The sequence below is a fragment of the Nicotiana tabacum genome, chromosome 15, assembly GCF_000715075.1.
Source record: "Nicotiana tabacum cultivar K326 chromosome 15, ASM71507v2, whole genome shotgun sequence".
Classification (NCBI taxonomy): domain Eukaryota; kingdom Viridiplantae; phylum Streptophyta; class Magnoliopsida; order Solanales; family Solanaceae; genus Nicotiana; species Nicotiana tabacum.
Genome location: NC_134094.1, coordinates 66,901,943 through 66,919,523, shown reverse-complemented (window position 1 = coordinate 66,919,523; position 17,581 = coordinate 66,901,943). Strand labels below are relative to the sequence as shown.

Genomic DNA, 17,581 nt, shown 5'->3' with positions numbered 1-17,581 from the left:
AAATAATATTATTTTTACGGAAGGACCAAAAAATATTTTTATTAGTGTGCTTATAAATTCAGGTATCACCTTACATTTAAATGTAAGTTGTGGTTGTTACTATCGTGTTGTTGAAATTAGTGGTTTCAAAATATATAATTTACTATTCTTTGTATATATAGCAGAAATGGAAAACTTAATATGAAATTGGTAAGAAGAATCACATATTGAAAATATTTTTGTTCTATCAATTTAAAATCTCAATTTTCCATCATAAATAACTTGATTTAACAAGAATTCCATAATGTGGAGTGCAATTGAAATTCTTGGATATCTAATCTTTTTTATTTCTCAGCAAATCCGTAGAATTGGTAAGTAAAAAAGAATCTAAAAAATTACTAAAATAAAGTACACCCAAATTAAATTAAAGCTTTATGTTGAATTTGGGCCTACAACTTCATATGCACTCAATATGATCATATTAAAATGGAGGTAGTATTCACTTATATTTGGGGTTACTCAAAAGGGTTGAGATAATTAATAAGGAAAAGCAGGTAATTGAAGTTGTTTATATGTCACGAAAATCACATACTCCTCCGGTCTACTTTAATTTAATTTTTAGTTATTTTTATATATTATGAAATTTGCCTTTTAGCATTAATTAACAATATGATCATATTAACCTTAATTCATTCATTGAAAATATAATAAATATTCCTAGGCTTTTTATTCCAAGGCCAATTATGAAAAAAAATAAATCAATCCCTTCTTGATATCTAAAAAAATAAATATTATGGACTATAAAAAAAGAAAAAAATTAATTAAAGTAAACATGAGGAAGTATTAATTAGTGTCCCAAACTTTACATTTTCACAAAACAATGTAAATGTTTTTAACAGAGATAACTTTAATTATATAGTTCAAGTTTTGGATTGGGTTAGCACGGGCCAACTACCACTAGTGTGAAAGAGAGATTACAGTTTTGGTCAAAGGTGGTTTTTGGGAGAATTTACTTAGAATGCATACAGTTAGTGGGAAATATATAAAAATAATATCTTTAGAGCATTTGCACACTTGCACAATTGTAGCGGATTGAAAAGCCGGCTACAACTCTGTCACAACTCTACACTAGCAATTATCTCTACGCGCTATACTTCCATTAATCTTCCCTCCCCCAAAAACAATCTGGAAACTATCCCTTCCCCCCATCGATCTTGAAACTTTAATTTTCTTGAAGTTCTTGCTGATCAGATAGGTAGATTACAGATATATCCTTTCTATTGAGATTATATAGTAACTTTCTTGAAAATAAATCCATAGATTGAGCTCAAGAACATGAGAAAAATTGATTGAGTGAGATAATATTGTTGTTATTCAAAGAGGAGGATTTTGGAAAAGATTGGATCTTGGAGGGTTAATATTTAAATGGGTTGCTTCTCCTGTTTTGATTCAAAGGAAGAGGAGAAGCTGAATCCTCAGAGAGATGATCGCAAGGAAGTCCATCTGACGGCTCCTTCAAATATATCCAGGTTATCTTCAGGTTGGTGTTATCTCTTTCTATGTAAACTATGTTTATTGTCTTAATCTGATCTGGGTGTTGTTCACTTGGGTGCCTAATTCAGCTCTGTTTTTGATCAAGAATGATTTTTTTTTATTTTTATTTGAGTTTTATCAGTAAAGTAATTAAGTATTTCCTTGATCAAGATTGATTTGTTTTGGCTCTATTTTGGGTGTTGCTCACTGGGTGCCTATTGTTTTCTACTCAGTCTTTGATCAAGATTGAATTTTTCTTTTGCTGTATTTGATTTATCCAATTAAGTATTTCTGCTGAATTTGATGTACAAGTCCAATATTTCCAGATGGAAATTCGTAAAAAAGAAAAAAAAGGTGATACCATTTCAATAGTGGAATGAGATGGGGGATTTTGGTTCTAATTTGATCTGGTTTTATTGGGAAGGGTCTCTCTGTTTGGTATTGAATTTGTTGGTGTCAATCTTGAACTGGACTTGACATCAATCTTTTATGAGGTACTCCATAGTGATATAAGAAAGTATCCTCTTCTGACTTGGGGGATAAAATTTAAACCAAAGGCCGATTTGACTTATCCAATGAAGTAATTATGTATTTCTGCTGAATTTGATTAGATGTCCAAGGTTTTCAGATGGAAATTCGTTAGAAACAAAAGGGGGTGATGCCTCCTTCTTTACCTTTTCAACAGTGGAAATGAGATAGGGGATTATGGTTCTAATTTGATCTGGTTGATTAGTGGGGAGGGTCTCTGTTTCGTGTCAATCTTGAACTGGACTTAAGATTAAATCTTTCATGAGTTCCTCCATAGTGAAACGGGAAAGTATCCTCTTCTGACTTTGGAATAGAATTTGGACTCCAAAGGTCTATTTGAATTTTTCCCTTTTCTCTTCACATGGCATAATTAAGATCTTTCCTGGTAGTTATGGATCTCCACTGTTTTATTTACAGGAGCAGACAGACTGAAAACAAGAAGTATCAATGGTTCGAAGAGAGAGTTTTTGGGGCTAAAGGATGCACCTGACGTTCAGATAGCTGCACACACATTCACTTTCCGTGAGCTTGCAGCTGCTACAAGTAACTTCAGGCCAGAATCTTTTATAGGTGAAGGAGGGTTTGGACGTGTGTATAAAGGGCGACTACCTAGCGGTCAGGTAATTCCTGTTGAGGCTTGGTCTTTTAGTTCTCCCAGATTATCATGCAACCAGGCGACACCCTTATTCCTTGGGATTAGAGGGTTCTGGGTAGCAGTATGAAGGCCGCATTCTAGCATAGGCGATTCTTATAGCAGCAGTTGTTACAATGCGCTTCAAAGTAGGAAGAGGAGCCACATAAAATGACCTCCAGTCTACAATTATTTAAGATTTCCTTGTTCTGGACTTCTGGTAGTTCTGACGTTGACAATGCTGGAATACATACATATATACATATATACTACATCAACCATTGAACTCCTAATCACATGAACCGTACCTAATACTTCCAATTTATGTGACGGTGTTTGACTGGATACAGAGTTTAAGAAAGAAAGAAAAACTTTTGTAACTTGTGGCCTAGAAAAAATTATGGATATTTGTATAACTCTAAATTATCTTATTAAGCGCAAAATGAAAAGTTTAAAGTTACATTGTTTCTAAATATAGAAAGATGTCATTATTTATGGGTCAAACTAAAAAGGAAATACCATCACATAAATTGGGACAGATAGAGTAAATATTATAGGATGACTCAAACGAGACACACATTGGACAACTCAAACCAGGCACTTAAACATTTAAGTATACTATTTCCAACATTTCCCCTCAATTTTGAAATGTCTTTTCATCTGTTCAATCGCTTTATTTTAGCTTCATTTTCAGCATCCTCGTTCTGTACGCCTTCCAAATTTGCATTCAATGATGATCCTTGAAAGAAACTAGGTTGGTGATTTGGACAAAACAATTCACATTCATAATTTCAACTTCTCCATAAATTTTTCCTGAATTGATCTAAACTGAATAGTCTCATGTGCTGGCAATTCACTCTCCATATTCTTCTAACCTTTAGTTATTGCAAGCAAAACTCAAGGAAGATTTCTCTATCTTCTTTTGTTTCGTGTCTTGTGAAATCATTCAAGACGGGTTCTCAAACCTGAAAGATTTTCTCTTATCTTCAAATAGCCCTCTCAACTCAAACCCGAAGAAGCACCTTCAACGGAGGTTGCCCATTTTTTTGGCCTTTTCAGCTTCTAGGATCATACAAACGCGTTGATACCACTTGTTGGAATATAATGTGATGTGAGCTCTACGTGACATCATAAGGCACAAAAAGGATGGAAAAGGGAGAGAAACTTAAAGCACAATAGTATCATTCTAAAGGACTTCGGTTTTACGAAACAACACACTAGACTCACACTAAGTTGCGCAGATTCTTCATTTGTGGTGCCGCACCCGTTTCGGAATTATTTCAATTGAATTTAGCTCTATTATTTTAGTATATATTATTTAGTATTTCGAATTTTATTTAGAATTTTCTTTTTTATTTATAAATAAAAAAAAGTAATAAATACAAAAAATAGAAATAATAAGGAAGAGTAAGATTTTTTCAGGGAATGATTGGTTCGTCAGAAAAGGAAAAAGGTGTGAAATTCGATTTCTTTCACTTTCATTTGATTCATTGTTAAGACGAGATATCCTTATCTCCTTCCCACCAAGATGGGAAATTATCAAACAAGAAATCTAGTAAGAACACTGAAACTAGTATGGGTGTGGGATACGTACCGGATCTGGTCAATCAACATTAGGTACTCTGACCAAAAACTATGGAGAAATTAGAGATAAGATTTGGCATTTTGATTTCTCAAGACAAAAGCTACTGGAGATTTCTAGAGGGCTACCAACAACTTGAGAATAAAAGATTGAGTTACGGCATTCTACAAACTACATGTAAGTCTTCCACATAATGTCTCATAATTTAGGGGATGCTTTTATATCTCTATTTTTATATATAGTCGAATCCCCGCATCTGAATCTGTACCTGATTCCGTACCCCGAATCTTAAGATTTAGATCATGAAGGATCCGAGCTTTAGATCTGCACCCATATTAGACCAGCGCCCAGGTTCGAGCAATTAGGACTCACATATATATAGTATAACTACTACATCAATCCTTGAACTCCTAGTTACGTGAACCATAAGTAATAAACATTTGTAGGATGACTCAAAAGACACACCTTGATAACTCAAAAGGCATATGAACCTAGACAGTTAAAACATTTTACTATTTCCAACAGGCAGAACATAAGAGGTAATGGATTAGGAAACGAAGAGAGATAGATAGAAGCAAGAGAACCAAGTTGTCTGTATTGATGTCAGAATTTGCACCTATTTTATCTGTCTAATGTTCAGTTAGCTGTTTCTTTTATCCAATTTGGTTTTCTTTTTCTATTTTCTTGTCTGAAACTAAAAATTTGCAGAACACTCACCTCAATCACCGTGTGGCCTGTGGGCATTAAATAACCCTAAAAGTACACTGTGCATAGCCTCCGTGTCTGGCTAAAATTAAACCAGTAAAAAGATCTCTCACTCTTTTTATTTTTTTTTTAAAAGTAGAACACAGAAAATCAATGGTAGTGCAGGACATTTATGATGCTTATTCTTGCCATAACGAAATCTGCTGGAGTTCCATTGCTGGTCTCCCTTTAGTCTGCTCAGGGACAGAGTCATTTAACTTTGGTGGGGATGAACATTATGTTTAATTTGGGTTGTGATTTGCTGAAATGCTAGGTTATTATATCTTAAGGAAAAAAAAAAGGCAAAAGGAAAAACGATATAGGTATACATAATCTGTAGCTTACACTCACTATGGTTCTTCAAGGCATTTTATTTTCTACAACCTACAACCAAGAATCAACTCATCATATTCTACTCACAAGTACTACTACATCAAAAGCTTCAGTCTGAGGGCTTTTGGTTATACTTCAAGGAGAAACCAATAAGTCTGTATAAAGCAAGCTCGAGTTAATGTCAATTATTAACAAACTGTGCTAACTTTTCTAGATGTATTCCTTCATATTACAGTCATGTCAACTTCATCATAGACATTTAAGAAGAGATTGCTATCACTTGAAACTTCCCTTGTAATTATACAGCATTTTTGTTACCATTTCTCTTAACGTTGTGAGGAGTATTGCCAATCAGAGTATCTTAGCAGTATAGGTAAATTTATATCTAAGGGTTGAAGCAACTAGCAAGGCATTATCATAGAGTTCGATAAATATTACTCTATCCGTTTCAAAAAGAATGAACCTATTATTATTTAGGGAGTCAAAAAAGGTTTTGTTTGACCATGTTTTTTGCAAATAGTTTTTAAATATTTTGAATTGTTCACTATTGTGACTTATAGTACTTTTATATAGTTTCTACATATGTAAATTTTATTTCAAAAAACTTAAAGAATCTTTGCCTGAATTCACACTGAATATTAATCAATTTGACCCTCGTACTCCAAAAAAGTTCAAACAAATTAAAATAGAGGGAGTATAATTTATAAAATAATACTTGAAATACCCCTTGGGGTGCGGCTCTTCCCCCGACTTTGCGTGAATGCAGAATACTTTGTGCATCGGGCTGCCTTTTTTTTTTTTTTTAATCCTTGTAGTTTTACATATTGGGTGTGTTTGGTACGAAGGAAAATATTTTCTGAAAAATGTTTTCCTTTTTTCATGTTTGGTTGACTTAAATGTTTTGGAGAACATTTTACTTAACAACTCATTTTCCTCTAATTAATAGAAAATGACTTCCCTATAAAAAGTAGGATCTCTTTCAACCACCCCACCATCACCCCCCCAATCCATACCCTCGCCACCCCTGCCCCGACCCTCAATGTCGGACACGACTTCGAAAACTCGACCCTAAATCCCAATCTTGACCCCCGCCCTGAAACCCAATCCCGACCCCAACCCCAACCCCCGACCTTGAACCCCGATCTCGACCACCGACCTTGGCCACAAACCCGAACCCCCACCGGCCCACTCCTCCCTCACCCTCACTTGTTTCGTCTCCCATAATGTTTGCCTAGATTATATATTTTTCTAAAATTATTTTCTGCTGGCTAACCAAACACCAAAAAAGAAATAAGAAAATCACTTATTTTTCAAGAAAATATTTCCGAGAAAATATTTTCCGATTCTAGAATTTTGGAGCACTGCTAATTAGTGTATGTAGAAAAAGAGGTAAATTTCATGCTTAAATGTTCAAGCAAGGCATTATCATAATCTTAAATTACTTTTCTTAATTCATATGATAATTTCTGTGAAGAAACTCAGAAAATGCTGCATGACAGAAATAATAAGCGATTAATGGTTTAGTGGTTTACATAGTTAGATGATATGTCATGCCATGTCCAACATGTGCCATTAGTTGTGAATAATTGAACATTCTGAGAGGATCAGAAAGGAGATAAGATATTCATCTCATTTGACTCTATGGAGTTAAATACTATAAGTACCATCTTTCAGCTTGTTAAGTCCAAAATCAAACCTTTCTGTTCTCTAATCATTGTCAAGGTTTCATTCACCAAAATCTTGAATTTATGTTATATTCAGCAATTATGTATACATACTTGATCTTCCCAGGTTGTTGCTGTAAACTTCAGTTAACTATGTCTGATGATAGTTGGTTGATCTTCCCAGGTTGTTGCAGTAAAGCAATTGGATAGGAATGGGCTTCAGGGTAATAGAGAATTTTTAGTGGAGGTGCTTATGCTTAGTCTTCTTCATCATCCTAACTTGGTGAACTTAATTGGTTATTGTGCTGACGGGGACCAGAGGCTTCTTGTCTACGAGTTCATGCCTTTGGGATCACTAGAGGATCACCTTCATGGTAACCTATTTTGCATGGCATTCTGTTTCTATGATCTATATTTCTTCTATTTTTATGTAGCAAATGGTTTATACCCCAATAAAATGCAGCAAGAAATTGTATACATATTACTTCGTCTGTCCCAAAAAAGAATGGTGGGATTCCTATATATGAACTTTAACGAAGTACGTGAATAACACTTATTTTAATTAAAAAAAAAATTTGATTAAAAAATATTGGTCAAAGAAAAATTGTTTGACAATCAGGATAGTAATAATGCTATTTTTTGGGAACCGGAGAGAGTAATAAGGTTATTGCTTTTGTGATGCATATGTGATTTTGCAAACTACAGTTTATGTTCAGCTTTGCATTTCAAATGATTGCATGAAAGCGACAGGAATTCAAACTGCAAATTTGCACTTCAACTTGAAGTTCTTAATGTGCTTGTGATTTATTTAGCACACAGATAAAACTTGTCCATCTTTGGCAAAGATGGAACCAAGGAAGAACTAATTCCAATAAACATAAATAAATAAAAACTCAAAGAAAGGAACTATATCGCTAATGCTATTAAGCAGCTAAGGGAAGGAATTGTACTTGAATACAGCGCGGTGTTCCTAGCAACAGAGTAAGCAAAAACTAAGGGAATTTCTAGTAAACAGTGTGAGGTACTATATAAAAAGTCTAAATCTGATCAAAAGTTTGCAGAGTTCCCTTTTAGTGAAAAAGATAATGATAACTTGCATGGAAGAAACCATATTTCGCAGGCATTCAGGCAGCCAGTACCAGAGTTTTCATTTGAGGAATCTTTTCCATGAGATCACAAGAAGCATCCAGTTGATTTCATGAGGATGGCTAGACCTGTTTTGTGCTCATTGCTTTTGCATCTTATCTGCCGACATCTATGCATGTAGTACTGTGTTATCAAGAGTAACCAATACTTATGCCTTTGATGATGCTATGTTATGACTCCAGTATATGGTTCCTCGCACATGGAATTAGATTTGAATTGCCATGGCTGCCATTGATGTATTGTTTCTTGTCCCACCAGAATTTGACTTATACTGCCATGACAGCATTCATCTTAAGAATGGTTCACACATTCAAAATCAGTGGTGTTGTATGTTAATTCATCTCAACTATGATATTCTTTTTGTTTGTACAAATTAACTCTGGTTATAATTGTTTCTCTACTCACTTAGATTTTCGTACTATACCTTGAAACTCCAAAACTTTTCATTATTAATGCTGCCTTGTTGTTTCCCTGCCAGTCCCCAATTGCCGGAAGCCCACCTGCCATTCTTTCCATGCTATTATCTGACACGCCCGCAATTTAATCAGAAGAGTCAATGAGTGTTGTATAAATTTTGCCATACACAGCACAGATAATTTAAGGACAAAGGGGAAGAAGAATAGAAGCTAATTATTCCATGGGTCCTTAATACGATGATGGTTCCAAGAGCTCTCATTGCTTTGCGATTGTATTAGTTAGTGATCTCTCAGGCATATTGTTGATTGCATGTTTTCAGCTTACATCTTGTTTGTTACCTGTTTCATTAGTTTTTTCTTATGATCAATCCTGTACTGCAGAATTTTGTGGCTCTAGACTTAGTATTCTTTAGTGATCTCATGTGAATAAGCGTAGTGCAGATCTCCCTCCTGATAAAGAGCCACTAGATTGGAACACGAGAATGAAGATAGCAGCTGGTGCAGCAAAAGGTTTGGAGTACCTTCATGATAAGGCAAACCCTCCTGTTATTTATAGGGACTTCAAGTCATCCAACATATTGCTCGAGGAAAATTTTTTCCCGAAGCTTTCAGATTTTGGGCTTGCAAAACTTGGTCCTACTGGAGACAAGTCACATGTGTCCACAAGGGTCATGGGAACTTATGGTTACTGTGCCCCTGAGTATGCCATGACTGGACAATTGACTGTAAAATCTGATGTCTATAGTTTTGGGGTTGTCTTCTTGGAGCTTATCACTGGGCGTAAGGCTATTGACAGCACCATGCCTCAGGGAGAGCAAAACCTTGTCGCATGGGTAATCTACTTTATGTCTTTCCTTTCCTTTAAAAGATTATTGAGTCCATCTCTTTATGTGAAAATAACATGCTCTCAGCTATCAAATTGTATGATTGATTATCCTTTGTATTGTGATCGTACATCCAGGCTAGGCCACTGTTTAATGATCGTAGGAAGTTTGCAAAATTAGCAGATCCAAGGCTGCAAGGACAATTTCCAATGAGAGGTCTATACCAAGCTTTAGCTGTGGCGTCCATGTGTATCCAAGAACAGGCTCCTGCTCGTCCTCTAATAGGGGATGTGGTTACTGCCCTTTCTTATCTAGCAAATCAGGTAGATGATAAGAGAAATAAAGATGATAGAGGTGGGAGAATATGTAGGAATGAAGATGGGGCTGGAGGAGGAGGATCAGGACGGAAATGGCCGGACTTGGATGGAGGATCTGAGAAGGAGGATTCCCCAAGGGAAACAGCAAGGATGTTAAACAGGGATTTGGACCGAGAAAGAGCAGTTGCGGAGGCTAAAATGTGGGGCGAAAATTGGAGAGAAAAGAGAAGACAAAATGCGCAAGGCAGTTTTGATGGCACTAATGGATAGTCAGTCATCAAATGTTCCAATGTTCCAGGATCCAGATTCCCTCCGACTCATTCCCCTGCTAGCTGGGTTTGCTGTAACCGTTGAAAACGGTAGTCTTGATCTGAGCTCGTAGTTCGTTCACTCGATGCCTGTAAAAATTGAAATGTTGAAATTTCTACTATCTCAGTTAAGAGTGTGATGGAGCTACAAGGGAACTGCTGGGGCCACCTCTTCTTTTTTATTTTATTTTATAAAATTGGGTGTACTTTCTTTTTCATTGACCTTTTATCCAATTGTTTTCTGGAACATAAGAGGACAAACGGGAAGAGAGCAAATAGAGGACGTATTTCAAATTTGAGAGTAACGTCTCAAGTTGTGGTTAAGTGTTTAGCTCTGTCTTTTCCCGCACCAAAAGGATCATTTACTGTCTGTAATCTTGAGTGTAACATGTTATATACGCTAATCTTTATGTGTTTTATGGCAGAAACTTTCTCTATGTCTCAGTTTGTGGTCGCGATGAATACTTGAAAGCATATTCATTCTCAGCTAGTGCTAGATTGCATCTTTTGTTTCAGGGCTTTGTACTAATTAGTCCGCGTGGTTGGTTTTAGTCCTGTGCTCCTTTTCTTATTGATTTCTGAAAACACAAGTATTATCACAAAATCCAAGTCTAAGTAACAAAAATGGAGGAGGGAGTAATACATATATTAACATGGGACCAAACTCCACTCCATTTTTTACTCTCTCCATTCCCCTAAGTTCCTCTTTAGATCTCTGACACTAGTTCAATTGAAATATCAAAGGTCCATGTTGACTTAACTAAACAATAGCTTTAACCATGATTAATAAAGTAGTAGATAATTACCAAGAAAATAAAGTAGTAGATTTTAACATTATTTTAGAAAAAAGTACGCTCATCTTCTTTTAAATAAAGTATTTTATTTTTATAACAATAATTTTTATATTAATAAAATTTCAATGTTTGGAAAAAAAAAAGAAGAAGCCTGGGCATGACTAATTGTAATTTTGTAGTCGAACAGGAGTAACAAGCTGGAATTGATGGTCAAGACAGTTGCATATCTCTTGAGAAGAGTTCAAGGTTTTTACTTCACGACATCAAGAATGAAGGCTACATGCTGCACACATACATTCAGAGTTTATTGGATGGTTTCTAAGGATCGGTGTAGTTGGATATTTGCCTTGTCCTTTGAAATGCAAACCCCGGCGCATGGCGAGAGAATTATAGGTGCTACTGTGGGGTGTTTGCGCTTGGCTTGTGAAGTTACATACACCATTGTCCTCTTGAAGTACTCATCTGCTGCTTATGTAATAACTAGCTTAGTTGTTATTGACATATTTCTAGCTTATAGTAGTTTATTTCATGTAGTAGTAGTTGATCAGGCTGTAAGACATGGATCCTATTTGAGATTGTTATATATATATATATATATATATATATATATATATATATATATATATATATATATATTAGCCACTAGGCAGCATGCCTAATGGTTCCTTTGCTAATTATTTTTTTTTTTTTGTAGTCGATCATTTTAGGCGAGAAATGCTCGTATATTCTATTGTAGTTATTCTTTTAATTTAGGCAAAAAAACTCAATTCAGGAATTAAATAACAAGACGCAAAACCTTAAGAATAATAGATGGCAAAGTTAGAACTTTAGTATAATTATATTGAATATATGCGCATAAGTTAAAAGATGTATTCATTCCATTACTTTTTAATTGCTTAGTTTGTGACTTTATCGAATCTTCATGTTGAGCCATATTTTCGTGTCCCTGAACGTTGTGCGTGATGTTGACATCATTAGCTTTCATTTTCCATTTCTTGCTAAGGAAAAATCAAATAAGTTAATAATAAACGTAAGGATCAAAGCAATTACGCAACTGTCTAAGTCCCACGGTGGGCGCCAAACTATTTACCCGTAAAATGATATAGTTAAATTTATTAAGTGGTTTATAGACGAGCGAACTGATTTGATCCCAAAAATGATAAAGAAATAAGATTAAAAGTAAGACTTAGAAATTGAAATTGAAGAAGACGACAAGTCTGGCTCCGAAAGCAGTATCTCCGATGACAGAAATGAGAGCAATGTAAAAGAGCAAATAAAGTTGTTCTAATTGAGAGCGAAAATGAAATACAACATGTGTTTTGCCAAGAATTTCGTGTCTTACAATGGCTGCTGAGCTTGCTATTTATAGCTATACCTAGGGAAACAAGATCCTAGGATTAAGCCCCACTTAAATGATAATAAATGGGTATTGATGAATATGTAACGGCATGCCATGAATACAAATATTCTCTATAACGGTCGCTCATTTAATACGAGAGAATATTCCCTTATTGAATGCTATCCGATGGCAAATACCCGATTTTCTCCCGTTGACTATGTTCCCTTCGGGATTTCCCCAACCTCAATCACAGTTTCTGTGTCCGGTACTGATTGTTACTTGACTTGCCTTTCGTCTGTCTTCGGCTCCACATGTCATGTTATCATCCGACCAATTATTATGAATCAATTTTACCCTATACAGATAATCCCCTGCTTTCCGGTGACATATCTTTGTGTCATCGAGAAGTTAGTGAAGATCCCTTTCTTGGCAGGAAAGTTCATGAACAGTTTCTGACGCTTGAAAGGACGCACGTCTTCTCGCTTTTAATACCCCGAACACGTGTTGTCCCACGATTTAGCAAATATGTTTTTTGATTTTCTAGGTAATCATGACTACGATTTTTGTCGTCTATATCTTCATTTCTATTCATTACTTTACTTCTTTACTTTCAAAGTTAGTTTTCATAAACCCTTCTTCTTCTCCGCATTTGCTTAGAAAGCTTTCCATCTCCTTAAACGTCCTTAGCAAAAAGTTTTACTGTGTCTTTACTAGTATGGCTTCCTCTACTGCATCCTCCAGAAACTCTGGCCTTTTCTTCGGTTGAGGCCCGAAGAGAAACAAGGACGCTGATGCCGATTCTGAGCCTCCCACTGTAAACACCATCATACCAAAAAATCTCAGCACTGCTAATGACATCGAAGAGAAGGCCCCTACTATGTCTTCACGAACTTGGGTTGTTAGTAGGTATCTCTCTTCTATTTGGCCTTCTAGTATCCCCACCGTAAAGGAGGACTGCAACTGCCCCAACCTTGACATCCTTGCTCTGGATATGATAGAGCGAGCCACCATCACCAAGGAGGGTTTTGCGTATGTTTATATGTACCCCTTTACCTTGAGTCCCTTTTCTTTGGGGTCGAGTGCAGGGCTCGACCCCATAATTTTGGAGTTTCTCCACCGGTATCAGGTTTACTTAGCACAATAGGCCCATTTATATGGCGAACAGTGGCTTGCCTTCGCCAACTGTGCACGGAGACTGGGGAAACCCTAACCCTTGCACACATGGTGAACCTCTACTCCCCCAAAGTTTTCCGTGGGGGAATAATAAACTTCAGCAAACGTGGCCATCACGCTCTTCTTACTAGCATGGACGACGACAACGATCGTGGGTGGATGGAGCGATTTGTCATCATCGCCACCAAGGACATCATCTCGGCCACAACTCCGCCTTTTCCTGAGTCGTGGAACCGTTTTTGTAAGTTTTTGATTCATTTCTTTCCTTCATGAAAAGATTGTTTTGCGTTATTGTTGACCTCTTCGTTTATTTTGTTTCAGCTACCCGGTGGGAACCACCATGGGTTCAAGGCCTGGACCAGTGGGTTCAGAGGATTCTGGAAATTACAACACCAGAATCCTGCCGATGGAAGGAGATGGCCCCCAAATATGAGTGGAAGGCCAAGAACCATGGTAAACCGAGTCCTTCTTCCTTTTATCTTTGGATGAACGTAGATAGCTTTGCTAACTTCATTTTTTTGCTTGGTTCAGGACTTCCGCAGGGCTCCATCACCTGCCTTGAGGTCGACATTTTAACCGACCCCGAGGAAGCCATGAGGGTTCTACAAAGTGCCCTTGCTCGAAGCAGTGCATGCGAACCTGCTTCCGGTGAAGGAGCTTCCTCTCAGAGTCCCCAGCCAGAGAACAAGCAACTAAAAAAGGCGACTTTCTTCCTCGGCTGGGGCTCAGAAGAACAAAATAAAGAAAGCAGCGACCGAGCCGGCCATAGTGGTCATTATAGAGGACGGGGAAGCCAGTGATGAAGCGGATCCCTTTCAAAGTAAAGGAATATGTTCATCAGCTCAACCGGATGCTCATCGAGGAAGGATTCAAATCCCGTCTACAAGAAAAACCCAAGAGCTTTGAGGCGAGATGGACTTTGTGGAAAATGACGATTCTCGCTTTCCAATCCCCATTGTTGCCTCCGGTCCAAGGAGTTCGGACTCCGGGCCTCTTCTGCCTTCGGCCAATAGGCAAACAATAATCAGCGCTGCTCCTGTCGCAGGTTCTTCTCAACCTTCAATGCCAATAACTTCACGCCCTTCAACACCAGCTGCACCCTCACCACCAGCACCCACTGCATCTTCTCCACTGGTAACGGGCGCCCGAGATAGGGGTGCTTCTCTCGATTATGGGAATTTAGGGCACAATTACTCATCTCCTTCCCCAGACTCCCGAGGAAGGAGAAATGCTACTCTTTCAGTTTCGAAGGAGTGCCATATGTTATCCAAGCCGGTGGAGCTTGCGAACTACCTAAAGCCGCTGGCTTTAGAAAAAGGTTGGAAGAAGATGCATTCCTTTTCGGGGGAGTGATTGTTAAATAATGTTATGCACAATGCGGTACTTGCTTTCTTATCACTTGTTTTCTATTTATTTGCTGCAATGGGATTTCTAACCTTGATATTCTTTTTTACAGGGCAACTTTATTATTTCCGAGGGCCTGCAGAAAATGATCTTCGATCAGCAAGGACTCGCCTTCGAGCGGGATCAACTATTGGTCGAAAGGAACCAACTTGCTGCAAGCCTCTCGGTTTTGGAGGCAAATGCTACCGAGGCGGGCGAACTTGAGGCCCGGTTGTAGCAAAGTGAATAAGAGATGAAGGCTCATAGCCAAGAAGTCACTCAATTATATGCAAAACTTCAAGAGGCTAAGGCTAAGTAGCCTGAGCTCCAAGATACAGTTCTTGCTGCTGCCGAGCGTGAATCGGTCTCAGAGGACCAAATAAATAACCTGAAGGCGGAGCTGACTTCCAAAACCGAGGAAGCTAATACTGTCGAGGAAAAGAGGGACAAGATGGAAGAGATGGTAATCATGGAGCAGAATCGAATACATTTATCTACAACTATGGAACTTTATTCTCGCCTCGGTGCCATGAAATCCGAAAGGGACGACCTCCAGGCCGAGGTTGATAGGCTTAAAGCAAAGCTCCAGTACCAAGATGATTCCCTCATGTTTGAAAAGACTTATGATATATATCACATGAGGAGGAAAACCTTGGAAGAGGCCAAAGCAGGCATCGTCGATATTGATGATTGCATCGTCAAGCCCGAGAACTGGAGCTAACTGCCCGAACAAATCTTCCTGCTAGGCCTGCTGCAACCGATTCTTCGAGCATCGGTTCCGAATACTCGGGGAACCAAAGGGGAGGTTGAAGAAAATGATGATGTTGAAGCTCCAGGCCCCGAACCGGCAGCTGATCTGCCTTCTTCCACCGGAGGGGGACACAGATCCCTCTCTCCCTTCGGGCTCCGAGGATGATAATGCTTTGATTCTTTCTTCATTTCCTTTTTTTTTTGTACTTTGTAATTATGCCAAACTTTTCACCGAGTTTGGCATTTTGATAAATAAAGAAGATTTGCTTAAGTGTTGTGCAAAATGCATTCTCTTTGCATTGAATTAGTTAAAGCTTCAGGTATACTTTTATCCGATAGCTTCTGATTTCGGGCATGAATTCTTCCAGATTCAACCCTTTACTATGAGAGTTTCATAAGAGACGGCCCTGTTATGTTTATGGTGCTCTTGAAGAGGACGTCTCTTGTTTATTCCGGCACAAGCATTTGAAGTTTTTTGTTAACGTTCACATGATAAAATCAACTCATCGTTTGGACAAGAAACAAGATAAAAATAAAAAGACTTTATTTTATTCCTTCTATCTTAAAAAGTACATAATCATTCGTGTGCTGAAGGAAAAAAGAAACTGCCAATACATGTGGCAACTTATACAACTTATTTCTACGGGGCTGGCCATGCAGTCCCCGGTCCCGATGAGACATTATTATTCCCGGTTCTCACAGTCCCCGATTTTCGTGGCATTCTTGTTGCCGTATATTATACTATTCCCCCCCATTGTTCGAATGAAAAGTATGTGAATTGGAACACTAAAAGTCTTGCTTCATTGGTGGAAATAACTCGTGAACGGTTAAATAGTCTTTTGTTCGATGGCAAGTTTTTCTACCCATTAGGAACTTGCCATTAAGCCAAAGATTATTTAATCATCCCATATAGGTTCATCATTTCAATGCCTTGTCATTTAAGGTCTTAACCTTGCGATGACGCTTCCTTCGTAGTATGATTTCTGTTGCTGCCCTGTTAAAAACCTTGCCAAAAGAATCCGATTAGGACAAAAACTGGTCGAAGGGAAAAAGAGTGCAGCATATACTTTCAGTATTGATAGGATCCATCAGAAGTAATACCTTTTGAGGTGAGTCATGTTCCAATTGCTGGGCAATTTGACTCCATCTTGATTTTCCAACTCGTACGATCCCTTATCGGTGACAGCTGAAACTTAGTAGGGACCTTCCCATGTTGGACTCAGCTTCCCAGCGTTAAATTCCTGAGTGCTCTGAGTCACCTTTCTCAAAACCAAGTCTCCTACTTTGAAGTATCGAAGATTGGCCCTTCGATTGTAATACCTTTCCATCATTTGCTTTTGAGATACCATCCTCTCGTATGCCAAATCCCTATGTTCATCGAGCAAACCCAACTTCACCAGCAATACCTCATTGTTTGCTTCTTCATTTGCTAGGGAAAACCGTAATGTTGGGTCCTCTACTTCTATCGGTATCAGATATTCCGCGCCATATACGAGGGAGAAATGTGTTTCTCCCGTGCTTGATTTTGCCGTCGTCCGGTACGCCCATAGCAGCTTCTAACCCCTTTTTGAGGTTTTGGTTAATCACCTTATTGGTTGACTCCGCCTATCCATTAGTGCTTGGATGGTACGGTGAGGATGTAATCCTCTTGACTTTCAAATCTTCTAGAAATTTTGTGACTTTTGAGTCTATGAACTGTGGTCTGTTGTTGCAAGCAATCTCCTTCGGTATTCTGAATCGGTAGATTATGTGGTCCCATTAGAAGTCAACCACTTCGCATTCACCGATCTTTTGGTAAGGACCTGCTTCAAGCCATTTATAAAGTAGTCAGTTAAAATCAAAAGGAATCTTACCTTTCCAGGACCCAGTGGTAGTGGACCAACTATATCCATACCCCATTTCATGAATGGCCATGTGGACAGTACCGAATGCAAGAGTTTCGTCGGTGTACCAACTGCGCATAGCGCTAACATTTTTCACATTTCTGAACGAACATCTTTGCGTCATGCTCCATCCGGGGCCAATAGTATCCTGCTCTAACCAGCTTTAGAACCAACGAATGTGCATCGGAATGGTTCCCGCAAATTCCTTCATGGACTTCTCTCATCACGTTGTCCGCCTCCGAGGCTCCCAAACA

General features: G+C 38.0%; 1 protein-coding gene across 1 annotated transcript; it reads left to right on the top strand.

The window, feature by feature from the left end:
• Positions 1-1,042: 1,042 nt before the first annotated feature.
• LOC107785708 (serine/threonine-protein kinase PBS1) lies at positions 1,043-10,440 on the top strand. Its single transcript, XM_075230863.1, has 5 exons — positions 1,043-1,519; positions 2,458-2,660; positions 7,179-7,368; positions 8,998-9,389; positions 9,518-10,440. The coding sequence occupies exons 1-5, from the start codon at positions 1,405-1,407 to the stop codon at positions 9,965-9,967; spliced, it is 1,350 nt and encodes a 449-aa protein (XP_075086964.1). The 5' UTR covers positions 1,043-1,404; the 3' UTR covers positions 9,968-10,440.
• The last annotated feature ends 7,141 nt before the right edge of the window (positions 10,441-17,581 follow it).